The sequence below is a fragment of the Aethalodelphis obliquidens genome, unplaced genomic scaffold (genome assembly GCF_003676395.1).
Source record: "Aethalodelphis obliquidens isolate GAN/ISIS:26980383/991018 unplaced genomic scaffold, ASM367639v1 scaffold4, whole genome shotgun sequence".
Classification (NCBI taxonomy): domain Eukaryota; kingdom Metazoa; phylum Chordata; class Mammalia; order Artiodactyla; family Delphinidae; genus Aethalodelphis; species Aethalodelphis obliquidens.
The window spans coordinates 61,663,494-61,685,145 of record NW_020837948.1 but is presented as its reverse complement, the minus strand read 5'-3'; the positions used below and the strand labels follow the sequence as shown (position 1 = coordinate 61,685,145).

Below are 21,652 nucleotides of genomic sequence, written 5' to 3'. Positions count from 1 at the left end.
TTGTGAATGGAATTGTTTCCTTAATTTCATTTTTGGTTTGTTTATTGCAAGTTTATAGGAATACATTTGATTTTTGTATATTGGTCTTGTGTCCTGCAACTTTGCTGGACTCATTTATTAGTTCTAATAGTTTAGTGGATTCCTTAGGATTTTCTACATATAAGATCATGGCCTATGTGAATAGAGATAGTTTTACTTCTGTCTTTCTGTATTACTTTTGTAGGGCTGCTGTAACAAAGTACCACGAACTGGGTGGCTTAAAACCACAGAAATTTATTCTGTCATAGTTCTAGAGGCTAGAATTCCAAAATCAAGATGCCCCTGGTGATGGGTGCTTCTGGTGGCTCTGAGGTAGAAATCATCTTGGGCCTTTCTCTTACCTTCTGGCACTTGCTGGCATTCCTTGTCATTCGTTGGCTTGTGGCAACACAAGGTCAACCTTTGCCTCCATTGCCACATGGTGTTGTCCCTGTATGTGTGTCTGTGTTTCTTTTCTTATAAGGACACCAGTCTTATTGGAGTAAGGCTAACTCTAATCCACTATAACCTCATCTTCACTTGATGACACCTAGGAAGACCCTATTTCCAAATAAGGTCACCTTCACAGTACTGGGGGTTAAGACTTCAACATATCTTTCTGAAAGACATAATTCAGTTTATAACACATTCCAGTCTGGATGTCTTTTATTTCTTTTCTTGCCTAATTACCCTGTCTAGAACTCCAGTACAATGTTGAATAAAAGTAGGGGAAAGCATCCAGTCTTTCATCATTAAGTTTGATGTTAGATGTGGTTTTTTTCATAGTTGCCCTTTTTCAAATTGAAAAAGTTCCATTCTGTTCCTAGTTTGTGTGAGTGTTTAATCATGAAAGAGTGTTGGAATTTGTCATATGCTTTTTCTGCATCTCTTGAGATGATCATGTAATTGTCTTTTATTGTATTGATATGATGTATTACATTGATTGAATTTTGGATGTTAAACCAAAAGTTGCATTCCTGGGATAAATTCTACTTAGTCATGTCATATAATTTTTTTTTTGGATATTTATTTATTTTCTTTATTTTTTTGGCTGTGTCAGGTCTTCGTTGTGGCACATGGGCTCCAAGGTGCGTGGGCTCCATAGTTTGTGGCACGGGGACTCTCTTGTTGAGGCACGTGAGCCCAGTAGTTGTGGCATGCGGTCTTAGTTGCCCCGCGAAATGTGGGATCTTAGTTCCCCGGCTAGGGATCGAACCCCCGTCCCCTGCATTGGAAGGTGGATTCTTTACCACTGGACCACCAGGGAAGTCCCCATGGCATATAATTTTTATATGTTGTTGGATTCAGTTTGCTAGTATTTTATTGAGGATTCTTTTGTCCATATTCATAATAGATACAGGCCTATTATCTTTGATGAATCTGACACCAGGTTCTTGTGGTATTAGGAGCTGAAAGCCCTCCAAATGGGGCCTTCAGGGAGAAGGGACCCTGTTTTCCTGGCCGCAGCAGTCTGAGGTGGAGTCTACCTCACTGAGCTGGAAGGAGGGAGAGAGCAGTCTTAGCTCAAATACCACAGACTTTCACCTTTGTTACTGAATTTTCAACAATTTTATCGAATATATGTGCATCTTACGCCCTTAGGACCATTTCCAGAGGCTTTAAATGGTGGTTCTTTAATAAGTTTTACCAGTTTCATTGGGGAGAGGGTCAGCAGAGCTCCTCATGCTGTCATGCTGGACATAGATCCTATAACTTCTTAATTTATTAAAATTCATTTAATTTTTAAGCCACCTAGTAGTGTAAAAAATTTGTGATATTGTTCAGACCTTGGTTTCCATTGAGTCAAAACTAGCAGCAGATGTGACTAAAGTTGAAGGATTATGAAATTGAAGAAGTAAGAAAGGCAGATGCTTGTTGCATATGATTAGAATTAAAATTTGCATATAATACAAGCAAAAGGTAAAAGAAGGAGCAAGAGATGAAAATATTTGGCTTTTAAATGATTTCTGTTCTTGTTTATGAAATTTTATGAATAATTATAAATTTCCACTCCACTGTAACCAAAAGCATAGAAAGACCTGTAAAATGTAGTGCTTTGAGATATGGAACATGTGTTTGGGAAAATACCTAAGCTATTACTTTTCTTTTCCTCTTTTAGGAAATGACCACAGGTGAACATTCCCAAGCTGAAACAGGTAACTGTTAATAAGGAAACAGCTAAAAATACTTGGTTAACACCAACGAACAGAGTGATTTAATAGTGGTGGTAATTAGTAAATGAGTCAGTTTGCTGGAGAATTGAATGAAAAGATCCAGCAGTTTGAATATATTATCTCTAGGAGAAATTTGGGTTCTTGGAATGCTACTTTAGAGAGTGATTAAATGTTTGATAAAGAAGTATTTATTTTCTCTGATTTGCACAGATGTCTTTCCTTTGAAGGTATTAAGTTATTTAACGAGAAGGAGGCATTTTCAGTGAGTAAAAGTCAGCAGTTGATGCTCTATTTATAGTATGTAAGCTGAATGAAACACTACCCTAGTAAGGGATTAGTGGTATGGAGGGTTTTGAAACTTGTTACTAGAGGATGAACACCTAAATTAAAATTCTTTTCTAAGCAACCAAACATAAATTTCCCAATTCATTTTTCTATTTTAATGTTGATCTGGTTTTTCACAAGGTACCAGCGATGGAAGCACTGAAGCTGCCATAACTTTACTTACAATGGGAGGTCTGGTGTTGCAGTCAGAGATCAGTACAGAACAGAGTGATGGTAAGAATAAAAGATAAGTCCTACCAAAAAAAGAAACCTTTAAAATCCAACTTTTAAGAAATATACCCATATTTGAATATTAAGTGAATATCTGCCTTTTACATTTGAAGTTGGCATCACTGTGTTATTTTTCCGGAAAAGGTAATATGTATGCATTGATCCATCCTACTTACTACTTACTTAGCCCTCTAATGGCCTCCATTTCCATATAGTGCACTGGGTTTACTAAGGATAATTTGTATTTGTAGAATAGTTAATCTAGTGAATCCGCTACCTTTATCATCATAAACATCATTGGCTAACTGAACTCCTTGACCACTGATCTCTTCACACATGTTTCTTTAGTGAAGGAGCCACTGCTTTAGATAGTCTTCACAATTACATGACAGTCAAATACAGTATGAAGGGGCAAGATTAGTTATTGAGATAATTTAGTTTAGACTATTCTGTTAGTTTGGACTGAGCCAAAAAATATGTCAACCCAGACTCTTAGTATTTTATTTTCGGCTATGGCCTTTACTATCAAAGTACCTTCTACTTTACATTAAATGGATAATCATGTTACTTATAATCCTGTTAATCATTTTAACTGCTGATGAGTGACCTGCCATTTGTTTTAAGTGTCAGACTTCTTGGCCCATAACTATATATTTATCAGGAAAGTCTCTGATTTGCGTTCCCTATAGGGCTCCTTTTTCAATGGCAGAGTATCGCATTGTAGCCTGTCACAAATATCTAGAATGTAAAATACAGGTTTTAAAAAATTATAAATGAAGATAATCCTATCTGGAAATTCATCTGAGGTTATATAGTTACTGAAAGTAACAAAAAGATTTATTTTTAATTATAATAACAGAAAAGTTTCAGTCTATAAGAATTATTAAACTTAGCACATGTCAAATCTCTGGCATGAAATATGAGGTCATAAATTTAAACTTGGAGCCAAAAAGAGCAGACTTTAAAAATAACATAGTTTCTCAAATGTGTTTTACCCATTTTATCATTCTGCTAGTCCTCTCCTAATGAATTGAATAAATCTTTAACACATTGTTTACTCAAAAAAAAAAAAAAAAAAATTAGGGAATTCCCTGGCGGTCCAGTGGTTAAGACTCCCTGCTTCCACTGAAGAGGGCACGGGTTCAATCCCTGGTTGGGGAACTAAAATCCTGCATGCCACGTGGTGCGGCCAGAAAAAAAAAATAAAATAAAATAAAAATAACATAGAATTTTACCGTTGCTGCATGTTGAAGGATTTATTTGGACATCTGTTTGTATTTGGTCAATTTTAATTTTCTGTTTTTTTCTGCAATAGGAGTATGTGTACTTCCTGATGTTCATTCAAGCGATAAAAGCCATATTCCTTTTTGCCCAGATAATACAAATCTCAAAATTGTTCATGAATGTCAGGAACCTTCTTCACCTATCCGTAGTGCATCTCCATCAGTAGAAGAAAACAAGATTATATTGGATGAACAAAGTACTAAAGAAGAAATTGGTTTAATGGAAGAAGTAAAGGAAAACTCTATATCATCCAGGTTTATTTTGCTTTATTAAACTATTATTTTTTTTGAGTTTTACAAAATAAATTAGTGTTCAATTAATAAATATATAAACCAACCATCAATTTGACCAATAGCTTTGAGTAACAAATAAATGTAAGGTGGGCAGTGCTGATTTTTCACCCTTTAAAGTAAGGTTTAGCAGATTTTGATTTTAGTTTAATGGTTTGCATATTAAAATTACCACAATGGGTGTTTTAAGCATTATTGAAACAGTTTTATGTAAATATAGTCCCAGTTTTACAGACATGGTCCAGATTCTTACACAGAATCCTGAGAGAATTCTTACACAGTTGATTAATTTCTCTTTCTTCCCATCTCTTTCTAGGACAACTTCAGAAGTGACCAATAATTTGAGAATGAGAAGTAGATTTGCCAAGCCTAAGCCAAATCTTAAGAAAATTTTAGGGACCAGCAGGTTTGGTGCTCATCGGGAAGTTCCCAGTTTGTTTGTAACTAAAGAAGTGGAAATTCGAAGAGGTAAACTTTATTGTTCCCCTGAAAGTTACAAAATTACTTTGACCCAAGAAATTTCATTAGCATTTCAAATGGAATATTCAGTTGTTACAATTATTTTAACTATTAAAAAGTTAAAACATACAGAAAGTAGAATGAGCTATAAAATAAATACCCATAAACCCGCCAACTAGTTTCACTAATTATTACCCTTTCACTATATTTACTTGATCAAACTTTCTCTTCATATATATGTTTTTCTGTATGTGTTTATACATGAATACTCAAGCAAACATCTCTTAGGCATACATTGCATGTGGCAAAAAATAAGACAGTACCCAAAAGTCAAAAATTTTAAAACCTCCCTCTTCCTTGGTTCCCAGCCCCTAATCCCATTTCCAGTATCAGTTTTTATTGTAGACTTCTAAAAATGTTTTATACACATATGCATCTAAATAAGGGTGTGTGTATATACACACAAGCACCCATATATATACATACACACATACATATATATGTATACACATGTATATTCCTTTCAGCAAGAACAAAAATATATGTATACTATATCATATATACTATTCAGCACTTCTTAAAAATAACAATTTTATTGAGATAATTCACATACCATAGAATTCACCCATTTAAAGTGTACAAATCAGGATTTCCCTGGCGGTCCGGTGGTTAGGACTCTGCGCTTCCACTGCAGGGAAACGGGTTCGATCCCTGGTCAGGGAACTAAGATCCCATAAACTGTACTGAGTGGCCAAAAAAAAAGGAAAAAAAAAGTGTACAATTCAATGGTTAGTATATTCAACTTTTGAGTATTATAAATAATGCTGCTAAGAACAGTCATTATAAGTTTTTGTTTGGACATATATTTTTATTTCTCTTGAGTTTATACCTACAAGTAGAATTGTTGGGTCATGTGGTAATTCTGTGTTTAACCTTTTGAGGAACTGCCAAACTGTTACAAAAGTGGCTGCACCATTTTATATTTTCACCAACAATCGGTGAGGGTTTCAGTTTCTCTGCATCCTCCCAGACACTTGTTATTATTTGTCTCTTTGAGTATAGCTATCCTAGTGGGTGTGAAGTGCTATCTCATTGTGTGTGTGTGTGTGTGTGTGTGTGTGTGTGTGTGTGTGTGTGTTTTAATTGGGGTATAATTGCTTTACAATGTTGTGTTAGTTTTTGTTGTACAACGAAGTGAATCAGCTATATGTATACATATATCCCCTTCCTCTTGGACCTCCCTCCCACCCACCCACCCCCATCCCACCCATCTAGGTCACCACAGAGCACCGAGCTGAGCTCCCTGCACTATATAGCAGGTTCCCACTAGCTATCTGTTTTACACATGGTAGTGTATATATGTCAGTCCCAATCTCCCAATTCATCCTACTCCCCCTTGCCCCCCCGTCCATGTCCACACATCCGTCCATTCTCTACATCTGTGTCTCCATTCCTGCCCTGCAAATAGGTTCATCAGTACCATTTTTCTAGATTCCATGTATATGCATTAAATTATACAATATTTTTCTCTTTCTGACTTACTTCACTCTGTATGACAGATTCTGGGTCCACCCACATCTCTACAAATGACCCAATTTCGTTCCTTTTTATGGCTGAGTAATATTCCACTGTATATATGTACCACATCTTCTTTATCCATGCATCTGTTCATGGGCATTTGTGTTACTTCCATGCCCTGTCTATTGTAAATAGTGCTGCAATGAACATTGGGGTGCATGTGTCTTTTTGGATTATGGTTTTCTCAGGGTATATGTCCAGTAGTGGGATTGTTGGGTTGTACTGTAGTTCTATTTTTAGTTTTTTAGGGAACCTCCATACTGTTCTTCATAGTGGCTGTATCAATTTACATTCCCACCAACAGAGCAAGAGAGTTCCCTTTTCTCCACACCCTCTCCAGCATTTACTGTTTGTAGATTTTTTGATAATGGCCATTCTGACCGGTGTGAGGTGATACCCCATTGTAGTTTTGATCTGCATTTCTCTAATAATTAGTGATGTTGAGCATCTTTTTATGTGCCTCTTGGCCATTGTATGTCTTCTTTGGAGAAATGCCTATTTAGGTCTTCCGCCCATTTTTTGATTGGGTTGTTTGTTTTTTTTGATACTGAGCTTTATGAGCTGTTAGTATATTTTGGAGATTAATCCCTTGTCAGTTGCTTCGTTTGCAAATATTTTCTCCCTTTCAGAGGGTTGTCTTTCTGTCTCGTTTATGGTTTCCTTTGCTGTGCAAAAGCCTTTAAGTTTAATTAGGTCCCATTTGTTTATTTTTGTTTTTATAGTCATTACTCTAGGAGGTGGGTCAAAAAAGATCTTGCTGTGATTTATGTCAAAGAGTGTTCTTCCTGTGTTTTCCTCTAAGAGTTTTATAGTGTCTGGTTTTACATTTAGGACTTTAATCCATTTTGAGTTTATTTTTGTGTATGGTGTTAGGGAGTATTCTAATTTCATTCTTTTACATGTATCTGTCCAGTTTTCCCAGCACCACTTATTGAGGAGACTGTCTTTTCTCCATTGTATAGTCTTGCCTACTTTGTCATAGATTAGGTAACCATAGGTGTGTTGGTTCATCTCTGGGCTTTCTATCCTGTACCATTGATCTATATTTCTGTTTTTGTGCCAGTACCATACTGTCTTGATTATTGTAGCTTTGTAGTATAGTCGGAAGTCAGGGAGCCTGTTTCTTCCAGCTCCGTTTTTCTTTTTGAAGATTGCTTTGACTATTCGGGGTCTTTTGTGTTACCATATAAATTGTAAAATGTTTTGTTCTAATTCTCTGAAAAATGCCATTGGTAATTTGCTAGGGATTGCATTGAATCTGTAGATTGCTTTGGGTAGTATAGTTATTTTGACAATATTTATTCTTCCAATCCAAGAACATGGTATATCTCTCTGTTTGTGTCATTTTTGATTTCTTTCATCAGTGTCTTAATAGTTTTCTGAGTACAGGTCCTTAGGTAGGCTTATTCCTAGGTATTTTATTCTTTTCGTTGCAGTGGTAAATGGGATTGTTTCCTTAATTTCTCTTTCTGATCTTTTGTTGTTAGTGTATAGGAATGCAAGAGATTTCTGTGCATTAATTTTGTATCCTGCAGCTTTACCACATTCATTGATTAGCTCTAGTAGTTTTCTGGTGGCATCTTTAGGATGCTCTATGTATAGTATCATGTCATCTGCAAACAGTGACAGTTTTACTTCTTCTTTTCCAATTTGAATTCCTTCTCTTTCTTTTTCTTCTCTGATTGCCATGGCTAGGACTTCCAAAACTATGTTGAATAGTAGTGGTGAGAGTGGACATCCTTGTCTTGGTCCTGATCTTAGAGGAAATGCTTTCAGTTTTTCATTGAGAATGATGTTTGCTGTGGGTTTGTCATATATGGCCTTTATTATGTTGAGGTAGGTTCCCTCTATGCCCACTTTCTGGAGAGTTTTTATCATAAATGGGTGTTGAATTTTGTCAAAAGCTTTTTCTGTATCTCATGAGATGATCATATGGTTTTTATTCTTCAGTTTGTTAATATGGTGTATCACATTGATTTATTTGCATATATTGAAGAATCCTTGCATCCCTGGGATAAATCCCACCTGATCATGGTGGATGATCCTTTTAATGTGTTGTTGGATTCTGTCTGCTAGTATTTTGTTGAGGATTTTTGCGTCTATGTTCATCAGTGATACTGGCCTGTAATTTTCTTTTTTTGTGATATCTTTGTCTGGTTTTGGTATCAGGGTGATGGTGGCTTTGTAGAATGAGCTTGGGAGTGTTCCTTCCTCTGCAATTTTTTGGAAGAGTTTGAGAAGGATGGGTGTTAGCTCTTCTCCAAATGTTTGATAGAATTTGCCTGTGAAGCCATGTGGTCCTGGACTTTTGTTTGTTGGAAGATTTTTAATTGAAGTTTCAATTTCATTACTTGTGATTGGTCTATTTATATTTTCTGTTTCTTCCTGGTTCAGTCTTGGAAGGTTGTACCTTTCTAAGAATTTGTCCATTTCTTCCAAGTTGTCCATTTTATTGGCATATAGTTGTTTGTAGTAGTCTCTTATGATCCTTTGTATTTCTGCCGTGTCTCATTGTGGTTTTGATTTGCATTTCCCTGTTCACTAATGATGTTGAGTATCTTTTTATGTGCTTATTTGCATATCTTCTTTAGAGAAATGACTCTCAAGATCTATGCTCATTTTATTTTATTTTTTAAGATTTTTTTTTTTTGATGTGGATCATTTTTAAAGTCTTTATTGAGGGCTTTCCTGGTGGCGCAGTGGTTGAGAGTCCGCCTGCCGATGCAGGGGATGCGGGTTCGCCCCGGTCCGGGAGGATCCCGCATGCCACGGAGTGGCTGGGCCCGTGAGCCATGGCCGCTGAGCCTGCGTGTCCAGAGCCTGTGCTCCACAATGGGAGAGGCCACAATAGTGAGAGGCCTGCATACCGCAAAAAAAAAAAAAAAAAAAAAAAAAAAGTCTTTATTGAATTTGTTACAGTATTGCTTCTGTTTTGGTTTTTTTTTTTTTTTGGCTGTGAGGCATGTGGGATCTTAGCTCCCCGACCAGGGATCAAACCCGCACTCCCTGTGTTAGAAGGCAGAGTCTTAACCACTGAACCGCAAGGGAAGTCCCTATGCTCATTTTAGAATTGAGTTATTTGTCTTTTTATTATTGAGTTCTTTATATGTTAGTGCTGTTTTTAAAGATTACTATATTGAAAAAAAATCTTTCCATATGATTGCATAGTGCTCTTCATTTTTTCAATAGCCTCACTATATTTTCCATGTCCCCTCCCTGCCAAGGTCCCAAGGGTACTAGTGGGAGCAGGAAAAGCAGTGTAAGTGGTAGGCTGCCTAGATTATATTCAACCCCATATGTAGAAGATCTGGATGGTTAGCATCGTCTTTTCCCTGTTTTGGGGTTCTTGATCTCTGGGATTTTCTTTTAGCCAACAATTCCTGTGGTTCAATTAGTTAATTCATTACTTTGGCTTGATCGGTACCCGGAAGGTCTCTCAGTGTGCAGACCCCAGTTACCTCTTTTATACAGACGTCATTTTCTTCCGCTTTTTGACATTATTCATTACAGAACAGCTCCCTCCCCAACACTTCCCCCAAGGTGGAACCAGCCAGGCCTCATGTGTACCCACCTCTAAACCTCTTCTGTATATGGGTTTCTGATTATACTGCTATTACAGTGAAGTAGAGATACAATAGCTGTGGCTGCCAGGAGTGAAATATGTGCAGTGCAGACTCGTTAATTATCTCATTTATGTTAAAAAGTGTAATTGACCCAGACCACTTTTTTGCCATGTGAATAAGCTTGCTTTTTGGATTAAGGGAAGTTTGGAAGAGCCACTATGTAGTGATCTTTGAAAACAGAATATGTTTCTAATATGGAGATTTTGACTTTACTATTTTGGGCTATATTTTAAATGTATTTTTTATTTAAGAAACTGAGAAAAATGCTTCTAAAGGGAGAGAATTAGAAGATAAAAACCTTGAATCAGTTACAACAGCAGAGAGTAAGGAGCAGAGCAAATTGGCATCTGTACACGGTATTGAAGAAACCAGTATTTCACAAGAAGCACGCCTAACTGGAAGGTAAAAGAGCAAAGATATTCTGGGATTTGATTTATATTCTTTGTCAACTATAGGCATAAGCAGTAGCTGTAAGAATTTGTTCGGTTGCATTAAATCTATCTTAAAAGTTTGAAAACCATTAAATTAGATGAACTTTGACATACCGAGCTCTAAACATAGTTCTGTGGTTGTCTCCTTGATTTCAGATACATACTAATCTGTCTTTCAGAGATGAAGATGAAGAAGGGAAGTCTGCAGAGGTTCAGCTGTCTTCAGTTGCTCCTGTTGTTTCCTCTGAGTCAAGGCCCCACACACTTGATTTGGGTGTGGGTCTTGGTGAGAGTTCTGTCGAAGAGCCCCTGGGAAAGGACTCTAACGGAGACAGTGTGCTTATACTTCATGTGCCGGAGGTAAAAGAATGTAAAATATAACGGGGTGGCCAGCTGTTTATTCCTTATTTAAAATGTTAAGTTCTAATTTACACACAATAAACTTTATCCTTTTTAGTGTTCAGTTCTACAGATTTTCATAAACATTTATAATCATATAACCAATACATGAACAATTCCATCACTCCCCAACTTTTCCAGGGTCCTTTTTAGTTACTCCTTCTCTCCACCCCCCACCCCTGACAACCGTTGATCTTTTTTCTTTCCCTATAATTTTGCCTTTGCAAGAATGTATTGAATATGTTTTTATTCTCTGGAACATAGAGATAAAATAACCAATACCTAGCTTTGCTGTAAAAGCTTTGAAAAAGGAAGTGTTTTGTACAGAGAGAACTCTTGCTTCTTAGCCCCTGGATCTGAGAAGTTCATTCTCAGAGCAAGTGTTTATTGAGATGTTGTGTGTGCAATACTATGTGAGATACTTGGAACACAACCTTGTGAGGAACAGGTGAGTAAATGAATGGTTAAACTCAGTCTGATAGGTGTTATGAAAGAGAGTTGTGTGAGACTCAGTTGGAGTGGCCCTCAACCCACTCCAGCGAAACTAATCTGGTGGGGGCAGTGGGTGGAGCCCAGGCATTAGCTTTTTTTTTTTTTTTTTAAAGTTCCCCAGCTTATTCTAATGTGCATCCAGCACTGAGCAAATCCTTGATCTGGAAGAACAAGTATGAATTAGCCAGTTACAGGGAGAGGAACATGTACAAAGAACAAGTGTGAAACAGTATGACATGCTCAGTAGCTATGTATAAGTATAAGTAGCTATGAGTGGAATATAAATGAAGAAAGTGCTTAGAGATGAAGTTAGGTAGCCTGGGGACAGATCATAAAATGAATTTTTATGGCTTGCTAAGGAGTTTGGGTTACATCCAAAGTTATAGGATTTTCCCCTACCACCCAACTTTTTAATTTTTACTTTTTATTTTGAAATAATTTCAAATTTAGAGAAAAGTTGCAAGAATCTTACATAGAAATCTGTTAACATTTTGCCTCATTTGCGTGCATACCTAGCTCTAAACATTATTTTCTCTCTGTGTTGCTCTCCATCTTGGTAGGTACTTTAAAACAACTAAACCATCTGAAAGTAAGTTGTAGACATGAGTCTTCACCCACAAATACTCCAGCTTGTATCTAAGACCAAGGACGTTCTCTTACAGAAAAATGACAATACTATTACCACACTCAGTATTACCATACTACCTAGCATTGATTTGATAATAATGTGTAATATACACTTGCAATCAAACCTCTTACAGTGCATTTAGCTGTCATTTCTTCTTACTTTTTTAATCTTGAGTAGTCCTGTTGCCCTTTTTCCTCTTTTCTGTACTTGACATTTTAGAAGAGTCCAAGTTAGTCTATAATCTGGATTTCTTTTACTGCTTCCTCCTTATTAGATTCAGGTTAAACGTTTTTTTGCAAGAGTACTACATAGGTGATGTTTTGCTCTTCTTTTGCATCATATCAGGGGAACCATAATGTTGGTTTGTCCCATTATTGGTGTTGCTGACTGATCACTTGGGTAGAATGGTACCTACCAGTTTTCTCCATTATAATTGCATCTTTTCCACTTAGTAAGTAATTTAGTACGCATTGATGATTCTTGCCTGAGTCAATTACTGACATTATTGGTTGCAAAGTGAAAGTTTTAAGATCTTAAGTAGTAGAGAATTACAATTGGAATTGCATTTTAGAGAAAACAATGTTTACAGTTTTGTGGAAAACAGATTGGAGGGAGCCATGCTGGGGGCAAGGAGACCAGTTTGCTTCCATATACATGTCACCTACTAATGGTACAGTGGCTGCTGTGATGGGGATAGAGAGAAGGTTGAAGTGTTTGGATCTCCCTTTTCTGTTACTTCAAAAATCATTTCATAGCCTACACGTATTTAACAATTTAGTCATAATTCCCTTGTGTATATATATGTGTTTATTTAAAGGAATCAAAATTCTATTGGTACAACTAAAAGTTTCAAAACACTTGAAAAATTCTGTATATAGGTTAGATAAGTTGTTGACTTTTGAAACAATAACTGTTCATAGTATCACATTGTCAGGAAAACTTTTTAAAACTGAGATTTGGTCAACCTCACTCTTTCATTTTAATTTTTTATGGCAGTGTAGTATTCCAGAAGTCCAACAAGAGAATATAAACAATCCTCAAGACCTAACAGGTATGATAATCTGCTTCAGTAGAGTCTTAGAACCTAATATTATGTTCTTTATTGCCCATTTGACTATGGAAAAACAAAGCAGTTTTTGTTGGTCTATGATGGCCTTAAATTTAAAAAAACAAAAAAACTTGAAGTATTTTGTATATAAGTTTTGTTATTCAGAATTATAAATCTTAAAAAAAAAGGAATTATAAATTTTCTCCATAGTGAATCATCTTTATCCTTTACAAAATTTTTATTTATTTGTTTCTTGAGGGGTATAATTTAGTTTTTTATTCTTCGGGATAAGTTGTCATGAGACTTTTTAGAAGTGAAATAAATTAATGATTTTCTGTCATTTCATGGTTCAGCTTTTCATTACTAACTTTTAAACTTTGATATGAATCTAGTTGCTAATGTACATCAAGAAGGTGAGGAAGAACAAGCATTCATTTTAACTCTGGTGGAAATCCCAACCAATGCAGTAGAAGAATTTGCTGATACCACTATGCAGTTAATGCCAAACCCTTTACTGCCAGCCCCCATATTGGTCAAATCAGTGAATACAGAGGAAAGGGGGGACATGAGGTAATGAATCAACTAAACTGTTTTTGCTACGGGGAAGGGGTGCTTTATGAATTGAATAGTATTGATTGAACAAGCCATTCACCAACATTATTTGTAATTGTCATGGAGATCTTATTTAGTAATTATGTGGTAAATTAGAGAAGAAATTACTGATTTTATATCTGATAAAGATGCCATTTAAATGTATAATATAATACTTTTGTATGAAACTTTTGGTATTTTAAGTATTTTGAAAGCTAAAAAAATTTAGCAATCTGAATCATAAAATAGCATCTGTTAAAGGTTACTTTGTATACGTTTATATATTTTTAAAATTCTGAAATAAATATACATTCACAGAAAGTTGCAAAAATAGTACAAAGGATACATTTTAAAATATTTTTGATATTTATTTTAATTCTTTGCTGTAGAATTCTTAAGTTGTATTTTAATAGTCATTGGTTAAGATGCTTTATTGTCTATCAAGTAACATTAGAAATTGAAGCCTTTTATATTAGGAAGAGACATTTTAGACTAAAATTTAGCTTTACTGACAAAGAAAACATTATTTTTATGCCTCAGATTTAATTCAATATTATGGAACTTAAGTTGTGAGTTTGTAAGTATGAATGGAGCTCAAAACTAACATTTTTGTGGCCATGGCCATGTATATATTAGTTACTTTGAAGTTTTTTGGCAGTTTTCATTGGAATAGCTCAGGCTTTAACCTCATAAAATAACTAATTTAATGTGTGTGTATTTTCTATGCAGTATCAGTTTTCCAGTAACTTCAGCTGGTCAGGATGACATGTGTTTATCTAATTCTGGAAGAGATGATTCTGAAAAGCCTCCTGCTAATTTGGATCTTGTATCTAGGAAGAGATTTCATTGTAGGCTTGACGAAAGTGACCATGTTCCTCCTGCCAAAAAAAGTTCACTCACTTTAAGAGATGATTGTCAAAAATATACCTCTGAGGTAAGATGGAATCATTAAGCAAGTAAGACGGCCATATTGCAACGGATCTATTTTTCTTTTTCCTTTAGACTCTTTATATAAAGATAGCTCTAGGGGCTTCCCTGGTGGCGTAGTGGTTGAGAGTCCATCTGCCGATGCAGGGGACACGGGTTCGTGCCCCGATCCGGGAAGATCCCACATGCCGCGGAGCAGCTGGGCCCGTGAGCCATGGCCGCTGAGCCTGCGCGTCCAGAGCCTGTGCTCCACAACGGGAGAGGCCACAACAGTGAGAGGCCCGCGTACCGCAAAAAAAAAAAAAAAAAAAAAAAAAGATAGCTCTAATACGTTTTACCATAAATAATCCAGATAAAACCAGTTTTGGATTTTTACTTTCAACCAGTTCTTGGTGAAAATTGATGGATATTAATCAGAAAATCCATTCCCAGCTCAGTGTCATTGGCTAAAAATTAAGCTGAAAGCATCATACAGATGTGGATCTTGGCTGTACCACTTAACAGCTGTGGGATCTTAGGCAAGATTCTTCACTTCTCTGAATGAGTTCCCTGCTGTGTAAAATGGTAATAGTGATATCATCACTACCATTATCATAATGCTTAAAGTTTCCCATTGCTCTTAGGAATAAAACCAGAACCTCTAAGGCACTGTTTTTGTTTGGCTGTTTTCTGTGTCTAATCTCATCTTGTGCTGGTCTCTGCCCCGCTAGCCATATTGACCATCTTTCAGTTTCTCAAATGCACCGTACTCCTCATGTCCCAGGCTTTTCTTTTGCTGTCTCTTCATTTATGAAACATTCCCTTGCAAAACACATACTTCTTTAGCTCATTCATCACTACCTCAGGGACGCCTGACAATACAGTGCAGATTCAGTTACCAGCCACTGTGTTGTAAGTTTCTTAAGCACTCTCTTGTTTTTGTTTCTGGTAATCATCATAAGTTACTACACTATAGAACAACACTATGGAAAAATTAGAATCTATATTCTCAAAGGGACAGTTGAAGACCAATAGTCCTTAGATGATAGTAGACAACAGAGGCGGTGTATTCTGCCATATCTGATAGGTTAAAAAGTGGTATCCTGGAATAGTTTTTAATTTCTCTTATTATGAGTAAGGTTGAACATCTTTTCATACGCTTAAGAACCAGTTGTATTTCCTTTGACGTGACTCTATACTCTTTACCCATTTTTCAATTGGGTTTGTTGATCTTTGTCTTGTAGATTTGGAGGAACTCTCTGTTTTGTATGTCTGTGATATGAGTTGCAAATTTTTTTTTCTCAGATTGTTGTCTTTTAATTCTACTTTTTGTGATTTTCTCATACAGACTTTTTTTGCTAAACTTTTTAATGTGAAAGTTTTCAAACATTTAAAAAGGTAGACTGGCACGTATAATGTATCCCTATGTATCAGTCATCCTGTTTCAACATTTTGTCAGCATTCCATGCAGACACTGTTTCATTTTATTTTAAAAGTATATTTAATGACATGGAAAAAAGATCAGAGTACATCATTATATGCAAAACTAGGTCACCAGTTTAAAATAGGCCATTTAAAAAATGATAGATATACATTGGTGTGACTGAATATATAAGAAAAGTATGTATAGTGTCTCTTGGGCCTGTTTGTGGCTTTTATTTTCTAAACTGTTTTCAGCATTTTAAAGATAAAAAATTGCTTATAAATAGCCGAAGTTATAATTTTAAATTCTAGAATGTATATACACTGTACTCAGACATGCAAATACTTTTTTTCTGTAATCAGATGTATCAGTCTTTTGGGGAATTCCCTGGCATTCCAGTGGTTAGGACTCGGGTGCTCTCACTGCTGGGACCTGGGTTCGCTCCCTGGTAGGGGAACTAAGATCTCGCAAGCCGTGCAGCATGGCCAAAAAAGAAAATTTTTTTTTATTAGCCTTTTTTTAAAAATTAATTTATTTTTGGCTGTGTTGGGTCTTCATTGCTGCGCGCGGGCTTTTTCTAGTTGCAGTGAGCGGGGGCTACTCCTCCTTGTGGTGCACGGGCCTCTCATTGCGGTGGCCTCTCCTGCTGCGGAGCACGGGCTCTAGGCACACGGGCTTCAGCAGTTGTGGCACGTGGGCTCAGTAGTTGTGGCACACGGGCTTAGTTGCTCCGCGGCATGTGGGATCTTCCTGGACCAGGGCTCGAACCCGTGTCCCCTGCATTGGCAGGCGGATTCTTAACCACTGCGCCACCAGAGAAGTCCCTATTAGTCTTTTTATGTATAGCTTATGGAGTGTGTTATACATTGAAGGTCTACCTTGAATTTAATATAAATTCTTTTAATTAATATTATTGATTTGTATAGAATTTATTTTGGTTTTAAGAACAGTGGAACCAACTTAATTTTCACCAGATGCCTATTCGTTTGTCCCAGCACCATTTATTGAATAATTCATCTTTTGTCCGCTGATTTAAAATTCTACTTTTGGGGACTTCCCTGGTGGTCCAGTGGTTAAGGCTCAGAGCTTCCACCACAGGGGGCAAGGGTTCAGTCCCTGGTCAGGGAACTAAGATCCTGCATGCTGCACGGTGTGGCCAAAAAATAAAATAAAGGTGTATTTTTAAAAAAATAAAATGAAATTCCACTTTTGTCAGATATTAAATTCCCATACATATTTGGGCATATTCCTGAACTTTCCTTTCTTCTTCATTGATTTACCTATTTGTTCTGGGGCCAGTATCACACTGTTTTAATTATTGTAGCTTTTAACTGCTTTACTATCTTAAAAAGGGATAGTCTGGGGGTTTCCCTGGTGGCGCAGTGGTTAAGAATCCGCCTGCCAATGCAGGGGACACGGGTTCGAGCCCTGGTCCAGGAAGATCCCACATGCCGCGGAGCAACTGAGCCTGTGCACCACAACTACTGAGCCTGCGTTCTAGAGCCCGCAAGCCACAACTACTGAAGCCCTCGTGCCTAGAGCCCGTGCTCCGCAAGAAGAGTAGCCCCCACTCTCCACAAATAGAGAAAGCCCGCGCGCAGCAATGAAGACCCAACGCTTCCAAAAGTAAATTAATTAAAAAAAAAAAAGGGATAGTCTGTCCCTCTCCCCAACCCCCAATACAATTTTCTTCTTTTTCCAAGTTTTTCCTAGTCGCTTAACGTTTTTTCTTTTTTCTTGGCTGTGTTGGGTCTTCGTTGCTGCGCGCAGACTTTCTCTAGTTGCATCGAGCGGGGGCTACTCTTCATTGTGATGCACGGGCTTCTCATTACAGTGGCTTCTCTTGTTGCGGAGCACGGGCTCTAGGCGTGCAGGCTTCAGTAACTGTGGCTCGCAGACTCTAGAGCGCAGGCTCAGTAGTTGTGGCACATGGGCTTAGTTCTCAGCAGCATGTGGGATCTTCCTGGACCAGGGCTAGAACCTGTGTCCCCTGCATTGGCAGGTGGATTCTTAACCACTGTGCCACCAGGGAAGTCTGCTTATATGTTTTAAAGTTTATATTAATTTCAGAATTAGCTTATTCAGAGCTTAAAAAAAAAAACCCTATTGGTACTTGTGTTAGGATCATACTAAGTTGACAGATGAACATAGAGAAAATTGACATCATAAATGTGATGTTGAATCTTCCTGTCCAGAAACACAGTGTGTCTTTCCAATTGTTTAAGACTTCTTTTGTGTCTGTCTCTCAGGGGTATTTTAAGTTCTTCTTCATATAAATCTGGTACATTTCTTATTGGATTATATCTAAGAATTTTATCTTTTTTGTTGCTATTATCATTGAGTTCTTTTTAATCTAGAGAGCTTTACTGAATTACCCTCATTGTGTGTAGTAATTTTTCAGTTGGTTCTCTTGAGTTTTCTTAGTAAACAGTCATATCATCTGCAAATATAATATTAATTATTCTCTTCTACTTTTTACACCTTTAATTTCTTTCTTTTCTAATTATATTGGGTAATATAACTTTAAAAAATCAGAAAATAGTCCTGATAGTGGACAACTTTTTCTTATTCCTGACTTTAATGGGAATACTTCCAGTGTTTATGAAGTGGGATGCTGCCTTTCGGATTGCAATAGTTGTATTTTACGGTGTTAAGAAAATGCCTGTCCAATTTTACGGGTTTTTTTTAAGAATGATATTATTGGACACTTTTCCTGCAAATAGAGAGATGATATTATTTTTCTCCTCAAATCTGTTGATTTTTATTAATATGTTTTATAATATTAAATCATCTTTGTATTCCTGAAACAAACTTTTTTTTTTTTTTTTTTGGCTGTGCCTCCAAGCTTGTGGGTCTTAGTTTCCTGACCAGGGATTGAACCCGTGCCCTCAACAGTGAAAGCGTGGAGTCCTAACCACTGGACCGCCAGGGAATTCCCAGACAAACTCTATTTGATTGTGATGTTTTAGTCTTTCGATGTGCTGCTAAATTATGCTTGTCATATTTCATTTGATATTTTTGCACTGATTTGAGACTGGTTAGTTGGTATCAATATGATGCTTGATTTATAAAAGGCATTTGGAAGCTTTCCCTCTTCTGCTATGCTGTGGAATAATTTAAATAATAGTTGCAGTGTCTTTTTCATAAATGTTTGGTAGAATTCCCATAAAACATGTCTGACCCTAGCTTTCTGGGAAATACAGGTTTTCTTTACTTAAAAAAGAAAGAAGGAAATAAAATTAAGAAAGAAAGAAGGAAATAAAATTAATTTTATTTGACAAATAGATTTCTAATTTTTTTTTGTAAATTTTCTTAAAACAGGTGTGTTCAAAGGAATTAATAAATGTTTTGGAGAAAACAGGTGAGTAAAATAAATTTTAATGTGGTTGCACTTTGCTAAGTACCCCTGATTATTTTTGATATATCTTGTTTAAATTTGGGATTGAAGCAGAGTCTTGCTCATTTTTCTCTAAGAATCACGCCTTTATTATTAGAGGTTTTTCTTCCCTTCTGAGATCTTAGATTTGGCACTTTGGTGGCCATGAAAAGCTACTTTCATCCTGTATTTAATAGAAAATCATATAGCTCCAGGATTTCCTGTAAAAGCTCAACAACTACATTTAAGGAATTAGAAAGCTGGGTATTAAGGAGTTTTTATAGGTCCTTAGCTTTATCCTTTTTTGTTTTTAATTAATTTTTATTGGAGTATAGTTGATTTACAATGTTGTGTTAGTTTCTGCTGTACGGCAAAGTGAATCAGTTATATATATGTATAACTGATACATATGTATATGTATAACTCCACTCTTTTTAAGATTTTATTCCCATATAGGTCATTACAGAGTATTGAGTAGAGCTCCCTGTGCTATGCAGTAGGTTCTTATTAGTTATCTATTTTATATATAGTAGTGTGTATATGTCAATCCCAATCTCCCAATTTATCCCTCTCCCTACCCCCTGCCCTTTCCCCCTTGGTAACCATAAGTTTGTTTTCTATATCTGTGACTCTATTTCTGTTTTGTAAATAGGTTCATTTGCACCATTTTTTTAGATTCCACATATAAACGATATCATGTGATATTTGTCTTTCTTTGTCTGACTTAACTTCACTCAGTATGACAATCTCTAGGTCCATCCATGTTGCTGCAAATGGCGTTTTTCGTTCTTTCTTATGGCTGAGTAATATTTCATTGTATATATGTACCACATCTTCTTTATCCATTCCTCCGTTGATGGATATTGAGGTTGCTTCCGTGTCACGGCTACTGTAAATAGTGCTGCAATGAACATTGGGGTACATGTATCTTTTCGAATTATTGTTTTCTCCAGTTATGTGCCCAGGAGTGGTATTGCTGGATCATATGGTAGCTCTGTTTTTAGTTTTTTTAAGGAACCTCCATACTGTTCTCCATAGTGGTTGTGCCAATTTATATTCCCACCAACAGTGCAGGAGGGTTCCCTTTTCTCCACACCCTCTCCAGCTTTTATTGAGTGTAGATTTTGTGATGATGGCCATTCTGACCTTCGCTTTACCCTTAATTAGAAAGTGATCACTTTTTCATTTTGCTAGTTCAAGAAATATTTATGGGGAAAGCTTTTCTAAGTCAAAATATATTGATATGACTATTTTACATCTGAAGGTAGAAGCTGTTACCATAGCTTTTACCCATTATAATATTCCTAATAGTCCACTAATTTTTAATTTAGCTTACTCTTATTAGGGTAGGTTCATGATAGAATATCATGGGTTTTCTTCTTCAAATATTGCAATTTAATTGGATGTATTAATTTCCATATGTGTGCTTACCATTTATTTTCTTTTTTGAAGGAGAGTCTTACAAGGGACAAGGTATCTTCCCTACCTCAGGAAACACACATACAATTCCAGAACCTCAGAAAGAGCAACTTGAACCAACTTTTCAGAGTATCAGATCTAAACCTCTTGATAAAATCACAGATACACAAGAAAAGAATACATCTCAGTTACCTCAGGATGACATAGGGGTGTCTGATAAGGAAAAAAGAACTTGTGCTGCTTCTAAGTCTGAACAAATGGATAGCATCACATCGTCTTCAAAAACCCCACTATCCAGGTATCATGAGAAAATCTTTAATAAATGTTTCTCTCTCTCCATTTTTCTCTCTCAGTATATAAATATAACCTATATGGAATAGGTGTAACATGTATAGCGACTAAGTCCAGTACTAAGGATGGTGTTTTGTAATCATACCCCTCTGTCAGAAATGTAAAGGGAAGGGGTGTCACCAAAGGAAATACAGTAAGGTCAGACACTTTTGGAGGACATTGCATATGACTAGAGCTTAACTTTAAGTGCTGAAACTTTGATTTTAGATAGAAAATCTTTAGAATTTAGTATTGCACACTTTCTTTTCCAGATTGTTCATGGTTATTATTTTAATAATTATTTATTCTACCATACAGTAGCTGCCAGTGCAGACGTAGATGGTCTGAGACATAGGGCTAACATCAGAAGTAGCTCTGGAGGTTGTTTTATTGAAGTCCCAAATACTGTGTGCGTTTTTCTCTTGTGGCATACCAGAGAGGTAAACCCTGGCTTTCTCCCTCTAACACTAAGTGTGGAATTTAAGCCCAAAGCCAGCCTCTCCCACATTATTTCCTCATACTCTAGAAGTGAGTCTTCTGGGTTATGGATAACTATTGGCTTGTTGGCAGCATTCAAATCATTAACGTGGAGTTGGTGAGTTGGAGAGGGAGGACATGTACTAGTCTC

At 36.5% G+C, this 21,652-nt stretch overlaps 1 protein-coding gene across 6 annotated transcripts in view; it reads left to right on the top strand.

The window, feature by feature from the left end:
- The window catches only part of BDP1 (BDP1 general transcription factor IIIB subunit), an 87,548-nt gene that overhangs the window by 58,194 nt on the left and 7,702 nt on the right, over window positions 1–21,652 (top strand). For 4 of the 6 annotated variants that reach the window (XM_027100892.1, XM_027100889.1, XM_027100888.1 and 1 more), the window contains 11 exons: window positions 2,138–2,174; window positions 2,658–2,750; window positions 4,063–4,285; window positions 4,638–4,789; window positions 10,233–10,383; window positions 10,592–10,772; window positions 12,928–12,982; window positions 13,372–13,549; window positions 14,300–14,504; window positions 19,221–19,260; window positions 20,728–20,992. In XM_027100892.1, coding sequence (XP_026956693.1) covers window positions 2,138–2,174; window positions 2,658–2,750; window positions 4,063–4,285; window positions 4,638–4,789; window positions 10,233–10,383; window positions 10,592–10,772; window positions 12,928–12,982; window positions 13,372–13,549; window positions 14,300–14,504; window positions 19,221–19,260; window positions 20,728–20,992 — 1,580 coding nt within the window. Of the gene's footprint in view, window positions 1–2,137; window positions 2,175–2,657; window positions 2,751–4,062; window positions 4,286–4,637; window positions 4,790–10,232; window positions 10,384–10,591; window positions 10,773–12,927; window positions 12,983–13,371; window positions 13,550–14,299; window positions 14,505–19,220; window positions 19,261–20,727; window positions 20,993–21,652 lie in introns of those variants that run through there. The other 2 variants (XM_027100890.1, XM_027100893.1) reach the window with 2 other exon arrangements.